Source organism: Podarcis liolepis (assembly GCF_965112155.1).
Source record: "Podarcis liolepis genome assembly, chromosome: 6".
Lineage (NCBI taxonomy): Eukaryota > Metazoa > Chordata > Lepidosauria > Squamata > Lacertidae > Podarcis > Podarcis liolepis.
In genome coordinates, this window is record NC_139559.1 from 94,466,264 (window position 1) to 94,481,018 (window position 14,755).

The following is a 14,755-nucleotide window of genomic DNA, read 5'->3' on the forward strand; positions in this document are numbered from 1 at the left end:
GAGTCGGACACGACTAAACGACTAAACAACAACAACAAGTCAGGAACAGCAAGTTCTCTATCCTGAGTATTATCCATGAATGAACAGCCAACCAATTAGACTTGATATGGTCCACAGAGCAATTTGATCCAGACCCTGGAAATCCCATCAAGTCTCAATCAAAGTGTGGCAAAAAGGGGTTTCCCACAGTTTTGCGCATAAGAAAGGAATGTTATGTGTGCAATAGCAATTCCACACTCTCACTGTGGGCTAATATATAATGCACCAGCTGATGGCTACTTCAGAACTTCTGCCCAACTGTGAAATTGTTACAAAATACCTCAGAGGTTCTGAAGACGCTGACCCATATATGTCAATATGTAACTGAATAGGATAAGAGACACTGGCTATAGTGTTTGCCTTCTTGGCCATAGGTCACAGCTTTAGAACCTTGCCTTTCTAACCCAAGGCTGACTGTGGCTTGCCGTGGCTGTCCAATGAGATCACCTACAGGGGAACTTTTCAGCTGGAGCCACCAAGGCTGCTAAGCTATGACCTCTGTTTCAGCAGGACTGGAGTACAGATGTTGTTGAGTTAGTCAAAACTCTTCATCAAGCAGAATAGAAAGGGAGCTACTTCTCAACTACGCAGAGAAAAGAGTCGGCTAGAAGTGAAATAAGTTCAATCACCAAGCTTCCTTTCCTTTCAAAACACATATTGGCCAGCAGGAATTTAGAGACATTTGGCTTCTTGGGTCATTAGTATGGCCCCATGCAGGCCAGTGTGGCCTGTACAACAAAAGAAGACCTAGTCTTTAGGACGATCTGTCGCCACCTCCAGCTAGGATGCCAGATAAAAGAAAATGTAGCCGAGCCCCGGTTGGCTCTCTGAAAACAAAATTCTGTCAATTTTTCCTCCTCTGTGAACTGTTTCAAGTCTACAAGCAGAAGGAAATTGGCTGAAACAGAATCGGACCTGAAAGCCACTGGGATCCCTGCTATGGAAACCATTGTGCAATGTGGAGGCTAAGCTTCAGAAACCAATGGTAGAATTGCAGCAGAACTCATTAAATGTGAAATGTGGGGCCGGTAATGAGCTACTTATATAGCTGACTTGCTTTCAAGTACACCTATAAATAGTGTAAGCTTCAGGAGAAAGGGAGGAGGGAGAAGAGACAGAGAGTGGTATCTGAATTAAATATTGCTCTGCAGCTACCTGTTTCTGAATTGAAAGCTGAAAACTTCAAAGGAGAGACAGATAATGACCCCCCCACCTGCCCCCACCCTATTATAACAGCTCGGGAGACTCATCCAGGAGAGAGGCCTGACAGAATGGGTAAGCTACATACATGCAGTAGGTCCTAATGGGACTTCAGAAATGGAACTGTTACATGCCTTCTATAAGGAACTGGAAACATTTAGTCTTCGGAAAATAAGATTAAAGGGAGTTGGGCATGTTAGAATTCTTCCCATGCCTAAAGAAACTGATAAAAAATGGGAAATGGAAATAGAAAAGAACCTATAGAGAATGTTTCTCTGCTGCTTCTGCTAAGAGATAAAGTGTTGAAGCTCCAGCTGTACACAATTAAATGAAATCTTATACTAGAGACAGTTAGTATTTTTTTCTGGAGTTGAAAGCACTTTGAAAGAGGCATTTTGTGGTATATAAGGTTGGTAGACTGGATAGAGCAGCTTCTCTCAACCTGGTGGTGTCCTCCAAATGTTTTGGACTATGATTCCCATCAGCCTGACAGGGATCAGGAATGATGGGAGTTGTGTTCCAAAACATCTGGAGGGCACCAGGTTGGGAAAGGCTGGGATACAGTGCTGGACTTTGAAGAGATCTTTGTTCAAATTCCTGCTCAGTCCAAAAGCTCGCGGGATGCAAATGGGCCACTCAGTCCTAGCCAAAACTACCATGGAAGTTATTTGCAAGGATAAAAGATGGAAGAGCAGGACAAACTTTTAATAAATAATGTTGTTGGGTTTTTGCTTTTTTTTAAGTATTTGTTTCAAAACCTGTTTAAGCAAGGTCAACAGTGGAAAAAGGAAATGCGTGCGTACACCACAGGAAATGATGCCTCTCTCAAACTGCTTTCAGCTCTTTGTAAAAGCTATTCTGAATCTAGTCTTAAATGGATTCCATGGCTACTTCACATTTTATGCAGCAACCTGAAAGCACAATGGTATGCGTAATGATCAGCATCACAAACTGTGAAGTAGAGATGCAATTGTGAAAACAGAAGGGAAATCTTCTATGGGGCCAGCTTTGTCAAAGTAAGGGTAGCAGAGAACTACCCTAAGAAGTTCAAATCATATATATGACTGACACCCTTCTTTAGAAATTAAACCAAATTATTCCAAGTTTCTCAATTACTGTTTATACAACTTGTAGAATCCAGCTTGTCGTTGTATACTGCTACTTGTGCAAAAGTACACTTAGTAACCAAAGGAGAAATGGCCGCTGGGAAGAGCACAAAGAGAATGAATGCCAGGAAAACAAATTTCAGCAGGGCTAATTGTGGGAAAATTAACAATAATAAACTGAGAATCTTCTGCCTGCACCTGAGTTATGGCTCATCCCCAATGAGTAGGCATATGATGTCCCCCTCGCCTCCTGCCATCATTTTAGAGATCAAAGAATCCATTTACGGTATGAACATTAAAACATGTTTTAATCATACATTATTGTTAAATAAATATTTAAAACCACTACTTTATTATTAGTGTCTAATTTCCCTTTTAAGATGTACTAATTGATGTCATAACCCTACAAAATTGAAGAAAATAATAGCGGAGACACCTAAAACGAGGCAGTGAATCTGTTTCTTGGGGACGGCAAGGAGAAGTGATTCATACATGGAGACGGTTGCTGTGCGTTCTATGGAAAAATTGTGTGTTGTACCACACCAAATATGGCTCTTACAGGGCACACCTCAACATGTTTACTCAGAAGTAAACCCCCTTGATTTTGTTGGGACTTTCTACCAGGTAAGTGTAAAATTTCAGTTCTAATGAGCCAACTCACATCATGAAGGTCATAGCTAACCATCTCCATAAATAGAACAATATTGATCTGTACCCACAGACATCAAACTGCACAATTCCTATGGAATGCGGAAAAAGCCAAAACATTTATTCAAAGGAAAGCCAAATGCATTGTGGTAGATCAGAGCCACTGTGAAATAATCTGGGGCCTAAGAGATATGAGTATATCTAACACACTCAGGCTACAAGCCTATATACACAGTTATCTTGGGCTGTCTCATTGAACTTAGTGGGGCTGACATCTGAGTAGGCAAGCATAGGATTGTGCTGTTAATAGTCAAGTAAGACTGCATTCTTTACTTACTTGGATGCAAGGCTGAAATGAGACATGTTAGTTGTCTGGAATGAGCATGCACAATTTTGTTGTGGAAAGAGGAGCTGCAGAGAAGCCTGAGCAACCTCAGGACCCATAATGAGGGAATGTTTACTCTTTCCCACAGTCCTAACAACTTTCCCCTTCTAAACCTTCCATTTGCATTTCAAGGAAATCCTCCCTGGCTGCCAATGGGAGCTTCCCTGGAAATGCAAATAGCAGCTTCAGGTCTCTGCTCAGCTCAAAACAACTTAGGAGCATTTGATTTCCCACAACATTGTTAAGGAGAGCTTTCAGTGTCGTGTGATCCTTGTTTCCCTTTGCATCTTGTAATTGTGTTTCCATTCTTTTGTTGTTCCTTTTGTAAAGGTAAAGGGACCCCTGACCGTTAGGTCCAGTCACGGACGACTCTGGGGTTGCCGCGAACCAGAGCAGAGCACGGAAACGCCCTTTACCTTCCCACCGGAGCGGTACCTATTTATCTACTTGCACTTTGTGCTTTCAAACTGCTAGGTTGGCAGGAGCAGGGACCGAGCAATGGGAGCTCAACCTGTCGCGGGGATTCGAACCGCCGACCTTCTGATCGGCAAGCCCTAGGCTCAGTGGTTTAGACCACAGCACCACCCACGTTTTTAAAGCTAGGTAACAACAAAAACAGGGACGTGGGTGGCGCTGTGGGTAAAACCTCAGCGCGTAGGGCTTGCTGATCGCATGGTCGGCGGTTCGAAACCCTGCGGCGGGGTGAGCTCCTGTCTTTCGGTCCCAGCTTCTGCCCACCTAGCAGTTCGAAAGCACCCCTAAGTGCAAGTAGATAAATAGGTACCGCTTTCTAGCGGGAAGGTAAACGGCATTTCCGTGTGCTGCGCTGGTGCTGGCTCGCCAGAGCAGCTTCGTCACGCTGGCCACGTGACCCGGAAGTGTCTCCGGACAGCGCTGGCCCCCGGCCTCTTAAGTGAGATGGGCGCACAACCCTAGAGTCGGACACAACTGGCCCGTACGGGCAGGGGTACCTTTACCTTAACAACAAAAAAGGCATGGCAGTGGATGGCACAATTGCTGTGACTCACCTAAGGTCACCTATGGAGGGATGCAAAAGGGATACAACTTGTGGGTCCTTACCCATCAGTTGAAGTCAAAAGAATGTGGTAGTGATTCTCCTAATTAAAAAGAGTACAGGCTTCTCAGAAGAAAGTAATTTTTCTAAATAGTATAATTATTTCTGTTGTTTCTTATTGTTCTGACAAAATTAAACAAATATTTGACTATATTTAACCAGTCAACTGACCAAGGGCTTTCCCTTCTTTTCTTTTCATTTCACATCTGATGCCAAGTCTTGTGCAAAGGCATCTGTCCCCAAAGGCATCTGACTGGCTACAGTGGTACCTCGGGTTAGAGATGCTTCAGGTTACACACTCCGCCTACCTGGAAGTAGTACCTTGGGTTAAGAACTTTGCTTCAGGATGAGAACAGAAATCGTGCTCTGGCGGCACGGTGGCAGCAGGATGCCCCAAAGTGGTGCTTCAGATTAAGAACAGCTTCAGGTTAAGAACAGACCTCCAGAACGAATTAAGTTCTTAACCCGAGGTAACACTGGACTTTGGAAAACAGGATGTTGTACCAGATAGGCCTTTGGTTTGATCTAGCAGGTTTCTTCTGATATTTTGCTAGTAGCATTGGAATATTTTGGGTTCCATCAGAATTCTTCAGACCGTTTGCCTGAAAAGAAATCCCAAAGTTTGCTTCAGGAGAAACAAAAAAACGTTGCCAGCAGTTTTGCAAGCGGCATTTGGTGACTTGCCCTTTGGTAGCGATATGTAGCCTTTGTATACTGTATAACCAGTTTGCATAGGATTACAGGCCCTACCTGCAGTACGCAGCGCATAATCTGGGAGGGGTTCATGGACCCAACAGAGAACAAGCTCCCCCCCACCCTACCCCTTTTAGGACAATTCTGCACAGCTATTTATTTCACAATCCCCTGTCCTGCATTTTCTGATGTCCTGTGCTGCTTTTAATTGCTAAATTGGTTTCAAAATGAAATTCTCAGAAAGGAGTCTGGAGATAGAGAGTCGGCAGCCCTCTCCCTGGGCCCCAGTTCAAAGAAATCTCTGCTTAAGGCTGGGGAAGCAAAGAGCCGACTTAGCAGGCTCTCTCAGCAATCCTCTGGCGCATAACGACACAGCAGGGGTTGCTGGGAAACAGAGTCTTTGATGATCATCTCTTCCTGCTGAGAAGACTAATGACTTCAAAAAGGGCATCCTGCCAAAGATAGGGGTGCACTAAAAGTGTAATTAGACAAGAGAAGTATAAAGTTTTTGCTCACTACTCTAAAAATAAATCTCCCCTTCCATAAGAAAATTCTATGTAGGGCAGCTTGGGAAAGGACTGCGCAGGATACATGGGGTCTTTTGCCTGGGGCTGCCCCGGTAGGGAGAGAATAAAGGGGGAAAGCTCTCTCCTCAGCCTGGTTCCCAGACACCCAACTGAGCTCGGAGGAAACCCTCCCTGGCCAAACAACCACTCATCCAACTTGCAACGTCTTCCACAGCTTCCTCAAGATGACCGGCATCTCCTGTGAGACCAGGGAACATGTTTCCAATGCCTTTCTAAGCCTTGACTCCAGGGCCACCCCTGCCCAAGTTGCAGCAAGCAGACCTGGCACCAGGGGCATCTTGCCCATAGAGGCAAGTGGCACAAGGTGCCAAGTTCTGGAGGGCGCCAGGGAAGAGGCAGCGACTGGACGTGGCGCCTCCCAGCATCAGCTCGCTGCCTTCCCCTGCCTCTGCCATGCCACGCTGAAGCGCCACACCCAGAGCCTCCACCTGCCATGGCCACCGCGGCACGGGCGCCAGGGAAGAGGCGGAGGCTGGGCGCAGCACCTCCCAGCATCAGCTCGCAGCCCTCACCGCCTCTTCCTCAGCCGCTGCCCGCCTCCTCCAGCCCCACAAAGCTGCCGGCAGTGCCGTAAAAAGGTCAGCAACCCTGGGAAGGGGGGGCACCAGAGGGATATTTGCACCACGGCGCCGGATATACTTAAGACGGCCCTGCCTGGCATATGAGTATTGTGCCAAACTATGTCCTGAATCCTTTTCCTTTGACCACTTCAGTTATCCTCTTATAAATGAGCATTTTTCACAACAAGCCACCCACTGCATTTACTTGACTGCCCTGCTTCTACATTCTACAGATGATTTTGAAGATGGTGTTGTTGCTATGGAGAGAGAGCCAGCAAGTGGACCTGGAGCTGTGCACAGCTACATAAGCCAGAAGTCGTGCCCATGCTCTGAGATTAATTCTTTGGCAGCGGGAAAGTGAGAGGGGATGAAGAAACAAGAGTGGCCTTGAAGTATGCAAACAAATCATAGTTAAAGCAAGGGGGGTCTATTTTTAGAAGCAGCCCCCTCCTCCCTACCCTTGACTTTCCTCCCCCCCCCCATTTATCCAGACGGGAGTACTGCATTATCAAAGTTTTGCTCACAAATTTTAAAATCGTATTGAGTTCAATGGAGCTCACTGCCAGGTGAGTGGAGAAGGTATTGTAGTTCCAGCCAAATAGGGATCATGTGAAGAATGTGTCACCTGATGCACTGAAGTCACTAAGGACAGAGAAGAGGGAATATCTCCCATGGCGAGGCATTTGAGCTGCGCAGAAGCTCAAAGAGGATGTGTTCCTTTCCTCCACAAACATGGTCATATCATCTGAGCTCCTTTGTCAACCTATTGTTGGGGGGGGGGTCATATTTCAGGGGTGCACTAACTCCCCCCCCCCCCCACTTCTGCCAAGTTTCAACTCGGCTCTAATCTAGGCAGCCCATGTGGCTGTTGTTGTTTTTCCTTCTTATAATTTGGTACCTAGAAGTTCTCTTTCCTGCAGTACCAGTTAGGAATATGCCCCGAGACCGTGGAGCTCTAATCTGCTGTGAAGAATGTCAAGTGGTCCATGGCACAAGAGCTGATAGGGTCAATGGTCTGACCCAGACAATCCAGTCCCTTTCCTTCAAGCTCATTTGCAGGATGAGTGCAATAAATTGTGTTGTTTGATGGCTACTAAATCCCAAATTGCTCAAAGCAGGCCACTTGAACGCACACTGCAAGATCTCAGTCTGCAGTCTTTCCTGCCAGAGACATTTACTGGTGAGAAATCGGCTGCCTGTATCCCACCAGCCGCTTAACCCAGTCCTTGAGCCAGCCTAAAGGGGGAAAGGAAATAAACAGAGCTGCAGGCTTTCCACCCCCCTTCTTCCCTAGTTTGAAGCTACATCATCAACAAAGCAGATCCATGCAGCCAAAGGGCTTTTCCTACAATGTGAGGCAGATGATGATTTTTGGCATCAGATTCCGGATGCTGTTAAAGGACAGTTAGTTGCCAGTTACTGCATGTATTCAGTGCAAACTGTTTAGATAGAACATGAAATACATAGTTATGGCATGATGGACACAACACGGCTGAAGTCGTGCCCCATGAGCTACCGCTGATCTTTTCTTCCATGGCATCTTGTTAGACTTGATGTTTATAAAAATGTCTATTTGGCCACATCACACCCATTTTAGGTCCTTTTTACTGCTGTGGGTGGATGGTGAGAGCACATTTGGATTTTCTGCCCTCAGATGATAAAATTATTTGGGCTGGGCCAGTGAACTCAGAATTATGTAAATGCATTATGATTACCGTAATTTTCGCCCTATAGGACGCACTTTTCCCCCTCCAAAAATGAAGGGGAAATGTGTGTGTGCGTCCTATGGGGCAAATGCAGGCTTTCGCTGAAGCCTGGAGAGCGAGAGGGGTCGGTGCGCACCGACCCCTCTCACTCTCCAGGCTTCAGGAGAGCCCCGTCGCCAGCCCCGCATAACTCGGGGGACAGCGGGAGGCGCAGCACGCCTTTCCCCTCCCGCGTTGCGCCTTTCCCGCTGTCCCCCGACTTGGCTAGAAGGCTGGCGGGGGGAGAAGCCTGCTCCTCCCCGTCGCCAGCCCCGCAAACTCGGGGGGCAGTGGGAGGCGCAGCGCGCCTTTCCCGCTGTCCCCCGACTTGGCTAGAAGGCTGGCAGGGGGGAGAAGCCTGCTCCTCCCTGTCGCCAGCCCTGCAAACTCGGGGGACAGCGGGAGAGGCGCAGCGCGCCTTTCCCGCTGTCCCCCGACTTGGCTAGAAGGCTGGCGGAGGGCTTTCCCCTTCTCCAGCCCCGCAAGCCCCCAGAGCGATGCCAAAGCTGCACGCAGCTTCCACATGGCTCTGGGTCCCGTTCTGGGGGCTGGGGGAGGGGGAAGCTCTGCTTTCCCCTCCTCCAGCCCCGCAAGCTCCCAGAGCGATGCCAAAGCTGCACGCAGCTTCGGCATCACTCTGGGTCTTGTTTTGGGGCTGGGGGAGGGGGAAGCTCCGCTTTCCCCGCCCCCAGCCCCACAAGCTCCCAGAGCGATGCCAAAGCTGCCAAAGCCCGAGCTTCCCCAGCCCCGTGCCTGGGGGGGGGGGATAAATTTTTCCCCTTTATTCCCCCCCCCCCAAATCTAGGTGCGTCCTATGGGCCGGTGCGTCCTATAGGGCGAAAAATACGGTACATACAAAACATGGAACTAACCTGCGAGGTAGGTTAGGCTGAAAGATACTGAGTGAGTAAAGGCCATTTAGTAAACTTCATGGCTGAGGGGAGATCTGAAAACTTGCCTATCATCTGAGACCCAACAGTGTCCCCTATACTACGCCCCCAGTAACCGCTTTTTTTAAAAAAAGTTCAAATGGTCTATACCTCTTTACAACGCTGAGAGATAGGAGTGGCTCATACAGTGGCCAACTGTTAGCCAATGAGCTCTGAGGATGAGGGGGCATTTGAACCCAGAATTTATGGGTTCATGAAGTCCACACCATACAAGCAATAACATTCTCTTTACAGACCTAACTAATTCATCTCCTCCCAAGTATAAAGGTAAAGGAACCCTGACAGTTAGGTCCAGTCGTGAACGACTCTGGGATTGCGGCGCTCATCTCGCTTTACTGGCTGAGGGAGCCGGTGTTTGTCCGCAGACAGTTTTTCTGGGTCATGTGGCCAGCATGACTAAGCCGCTTCTGGCGAAACCAGAGCAGCGCACGGAAACGCCATTTAACTTCCTGCCAGAGCGGTACCTATTTATCTACTTGCACTTTGACGTGCTTTCGAACTGCTAGGTTGGCAGGAGCAGGGACCGAGCAACAGGAGCTCACCCTGTCACGGGGATTCAAACCGCTGACCTTCCGATCGGCAAGCCCTAGTCTCAGTGGTTTAGACCACAGCGCCACCTGCGTCCCGTTCCTCCCAAGTATGCTCATAACCATTTAGTCTGCCTCCTGCTCCAACAGCTTTTGGTTCCAAACCATCAGACTCATCTGCTTCAGCCACTTCATTCCACTCTGGGTACAGAACTCGTGCAAGGCAGCCTTAAGAGAACCTTACATGCCATGGGAGGACATAGGCTAGGAGATGGAAGAATATAAAAAGGGGGGAACAAATGAGCCAGAGAGAGACAAGAGGGCAGAAGGCAGAGAGCAGAAGGCAGAGAGGGAGAAAAGGAGGAGAAGGAAGGCACTAACTGGCGGACAATCACATCTGCAGGCATATCAGCAACGGCAAGGTCTAAATGCAATCTTGAGTAGCTGGGCAGGTCGAGGAGAGGCAAAAGGTGTGCTTGGTGTGCTGTTTCTTTCTGAAGATTTGTAAGCAAACAGATAAAATAAAAATCCACTGCAAATTGACAAGATGAGTCTCCTAGGGGGTTACAAATAAGAGCAAAGGGGGGACAACAAAGCCTTGGAAGACATAGGATCCGTCCCCTGGAAGAATCAGATAGTGATGAAAATCACAGAGCCCTGAAAAGGCAGTGGGAACTTGGGTGGGAGGATGAGACGGCTGAGGCGTGTGATGGTGAGCTGGAAGAGTGTTATCTGAAGCTACATTTCAAAAGCAAAGGCCCAAAGACGTTCTGATTAGAGTGTTTATGACCAAGGGCAAGTTCTGCACTTTCTTTTTTTAAAAAAAACAACATATTTCTTTCCGTAAGAAAAAAATCTCTGTAGTTCCTTGAAGTTCCCATGCTCTTATAAAAGCCTTCCCCATATAAAGGAAAAGGTCGTACTGAATTGAGCTTTCTGTTTTCTTCCTTTCTGTTTTAAATGCCAAGTTTCTAACCCTTTGGTATGCTGGGAAGTGTGTGGGTAATGTCAACAGAATGCAGTGGGTGATTGAGCTTGGTCACTGAACGGCCTTGCACATTTCCCCAGCAAAGCGAGCTGGCAATTGGACTGCTCAGTCTGGACATGCATGGCTCAGTTAGGTAAGTTAAGATATGCAAAGGTTTTTTCCTTGTGCCCTCACACCTCCACGAGCCACCCCTTCCCTCCTCCCTGTCGGGATTCAATAATAATAATAATTTATTATTATAAATAATAATTTATAATTCAAGCCTGCCTTCAGAAGAAACTGGCAATTCTCCAGGCACCTGGCTTGATTCTCCGGTTGACCTCCCTGTCTGCATTCCCCGGCAGGATACAGGCTAGGTCGCGATCGGCCATCCTCCTCCTCGTGAGAAGAACACACCACTCTTTCCTGCCTCCCCCCCAGGCAGGGGAAAGAGATAGACAGAAACGTATTTACATGCCTTTATTTCTGTCTTTGCAGCGTTACAGAGAAACACGTTTGCTCTCTTCAAACTCCAACAGCAGAGAGACAAACTCCACCTACTGTACTTCCTGTACAGCTCATATTACACTGTGAGCTAATTCCGGTGCTTTGCATTGTGAAGAGACTGTCCCTCTGTTTCCCACGGAAACAGTCCTAACATTCCCATTATGTTTTGCTTCCAAGCTAGCAGCAGCTCGTGGCCACATTGCTTCTATATCGTAACACTCCCTTCTCGGTCTGGGATTTCCTAAACTGGGAAACTGTGATTACTGGAAACTGAAAAAGGCAGCAATCCTGGGACCCTGGGTTCTTTTGATCCTGGTCACCATAGGTTCCCCGTTCGGATGTTAACGGGAAATTATTGTTAATTAACCCAGGGAGTGTTGAATCACGATGCACTGAGACTCGCCAACAATGAGAGTACTTACCAAAGCCATGTCATTGGGAGGCAGGGAGAACGCATGTGGGGTTTAGCTACAGCTGCACAACTTCATGGAGCTTGCCTGGCTTTTCTCTCACACAAGAACACTGCACTCACTGCATTTTAATTTAATTAAACTTGCTGGTCCACTACTTCCATTAATTAACATGGATTAGAATCCCCACTTCAGCCATAAACCTGCGCTGAATGGGGAGGGGGGGCACAGAATCAAATTCTGCCCTCTTTTGACATTCTTTAACCACCATGATTGTGATTATGATAGTGTGGCTAAAGAGTGTGAAGGGATAATTAATCCACACTTAGCGTTCTTGCAGATGCCAGCAGGCTAGACCCCTTTTCTCCTTAGCACACAGGCCATCACTATGATTAAGCTCTAATCTGAGCAATTTCCCACACACTTAAGTCAGCACTTGTGCTCTCCTGGTAATTTGGCAGCAGTGCTGGGAGCAGATTTTTAAAAAATGAAAAAAAGAAATAAAAGTGAGGGGATCCAACAGATCTAAAGTGCAAGTAGCAAAATAATAATAATAACAACAGGGACCCCCCCAAAAAAAGGACAAGCCTGGGTATTATGTATGGGGCTGCCAAGGTGACAAGACCCCCCAGCCTTGCTCCAAAGGAAAGGAAAGCAGTATACATTTCTACACTCAGAAAATGATTTATGAATGTGTTGATTCATATAACACAACCTCAAAACACAAAAAGTTTACTGTTAACTTCAATTTAAATCAATGGGACCTAAGTATGTACTTGATTCTCCCACTGAACCTACTGAGATCTCAATATCCTCAACTCTGGATGGGTCATACTCATGGAAAAGACCGTAATAAAAAATAATGATAAATGTGCAGAATCAAGTCTGTAGCACAACTCACAAAGCATGCATGATCAAAGTGCTTAAACCATTCACAGAGAACAAAATAAGAAGCCAATCACGTTGCCCATCTCTAAGAATGGAGAAGAAATCTGCTGTGCTTGGATACCAAAGCAAAATCACCTGATCCAATCCAGGCAGATCATGACCTGGATCAGATCAATGGTCTACTTCAGAATCAGGTAGAAGACCACTAGATTCCCTAACAAGAAGGTTCAAGGGTTGCACTGTTCTCATTCCACTCCAATTTTTTTTCCTCCAAGACTTCAGAAAAAGATTATTCATCCACCCACCGCTTTAGTAGCGAGAAGACAGGGCTTCTTGCTGCAGCGCACACTGATTCACAAAGTCCCCCTGGGAGCAATAGGACTTGATGACATCCCATCACAAACTGATGATGATTATGATGATCCCTTAATCTTGTTCACATTCAAAATAAAAAATTGCAGGCAGGCAGGCAGGCAGGAAGGAAGGAAGATTATGCTTTATGATTTAGTTATATTTATATTTGATATTATATTCACAGAAAAGTGGTCCTCTTGCTGCTTTGCGCTCCTTCAAGGCAAATCTGAGATCTCTGGGCAATGATCTCGTAATCTTAGAACTTGGAGACATTCAGGAATGCTCCTGCAAACTTTGTCTTCTGTGTAAGCACTACTGAACACTAGGGGGCAGTGCTCTCTCTCTCTCTCTCTCTCTCTCTCTCTCACACACACACACACACACACACACAGAGTGCATTTGCACTTAAGCCAATAAAAGCAGCAATCATACACTTGTCTCTCTACTGTACTAATGACTTACAACCTTGGGATTTTGGTCCTTAGACAGAGGAGTTTTACTAATTTGCTAGCTAGCTTGCAATACAGGCATATCTTTCAGAGCAGTTACTAAGAACTGCCTTTATCCTGCCCTTCATTCCAAAGAACCTCAGTGTGGCAAACAACAAGTGATAAAGCAAACAACAGCAGCAGCAACAGCAACAACTCCAAAGCATATTCAAAACAATTCCTGACTGGGAAAGATCTCAACTTTTCTGTGGGCAGGATTTTTGCACTGCGGGGGGTTGGACTAGATGACCCCTGGGGTACCTCCCAACTCTACAATTCTATGATTCTGGTAACTTAAAAGGTCCGTTGAAAGAGGAAGATCTAATATGTTTAATATGTGGTGGGAGGGAATTCCAAAGCGGAGGTGAGACGGCACCGAAAGTCCTGATTCCTACATTTTGCAGAAAGGACCTTCTGAAAAGACAGAATCTGCAGGAGGCTCTCACCTGCAGAGTGCAGTGATCAACCAGGTCTATGACAGTCTCAGTCTCAGGTATCCTGGTTCCTTTATACACCAAAACCAGCACCTTGAACTTACCCCAGTAGCTAACTGGCAGCCAGTGCAAGTATTTCAATAGAGGGGGGGTACACGTTGCCGATATCCTGCCCCAAGGAGTACCTGAGCTGCCACATTTTGCACCAGCTGTAGCTTCTGGACCAACCTCAAGGGCAGCCCCATGTAGAGTGCATTGTGGACAAGATGGTACCCTGCAGCAACCCAGAGCACAACTGCCAGGAGGCCAAAAAACAAACACACAATGCTTTTCTCTGATACAGACCCTGCAGGTGGGGCCTGAGCCACTGCAAAATAGTGCTTCCCATACCCATCTCACTAAGGCAGCTCAAAAGGATACCATGGATAATGGCGTCAAAAACAGCTGAGATATCAAGCGTAACAGGATCACACTCTCCCTGTCCTTCTCCCAATGAAGGTCACCCATCAAGGTGGCCAAGGCCAATTCACTCCCATAATCAGGCCTGTACCCCTCTCAAAATGCACCAAGTTAATCTGTTTCAGCACTTGCAACTGCTGCATCACCACACTCTCATTTGTGACTGGGTGGCAGCTGTCCCAACTCAGTGGGTCCAGAGTGGGCTTTTCAGGTGTTGCTGGGATCACTGCTTTTTCCCAGGATCACTCCCTCCCACAAGGATGTGTTGACCACAGCCTAGATCCATTTGGTCATATTTTGGCTGTAAGTAGCTTTAGGCTGCCTTGAGCAAGCTAAAGACACTAACAAAACACAAAAAAGAAAAGAAAAAAGAGAATAAATAATAGTCCCTTGGCAAGCTTTAATGAGCCAGGAGGGGCATATTGCTGGCTGCATTGTTGCAAGGAATTCATCCGCTGATACCGACCCCAAGAAGTTGCAGCAGACACTGCACTGAGCAATTCACTAGAGACTGCAGCAATCATAAGTGGCAGGCATGCAGGGCTGCCCTCTCCATTCAGGGTTTGCAATGATTCTGGAGACCTGTAAAAGTCACCTACCCTTGGTTTGTGCCCCATTCGTTCCTGATGCAAAGGTGTTTATGCACTGGATCCTTCATGTAACCTTCGTAGCAAAGGCACTCGCCTGGAGGCAGAAGAAGAAACAAGAGAAGGAAAATAATGAACGAACTGTA

General features: G+C 46.9%; 1 protein-coding gene across 3 annotated transcripts in view; it reads right to left on the reverse strand.

The window, feature by feature from the left end:
* ASTN1 (astrotactin 1) overlaps positions 1-14,755 on the reverse strand; it is a 211,587-nt gene that overhangs the window by 80,581 nt on the left and 116,251 nt on the right. For all 3 annotated transcript variants that reach the window (XM_083507036.1, XM_083507037.1, XM_083507035.1), the window contains one exon: positions 14,622-14,706. In XM_083507036.1, coding sequence (XP_083363162.1) covers positions 14,622-14,706 — 85 coding nt within the window. The remainder of the gene's footprint in view (positions 1-14,621; positions 14,707-14,755) is intronic.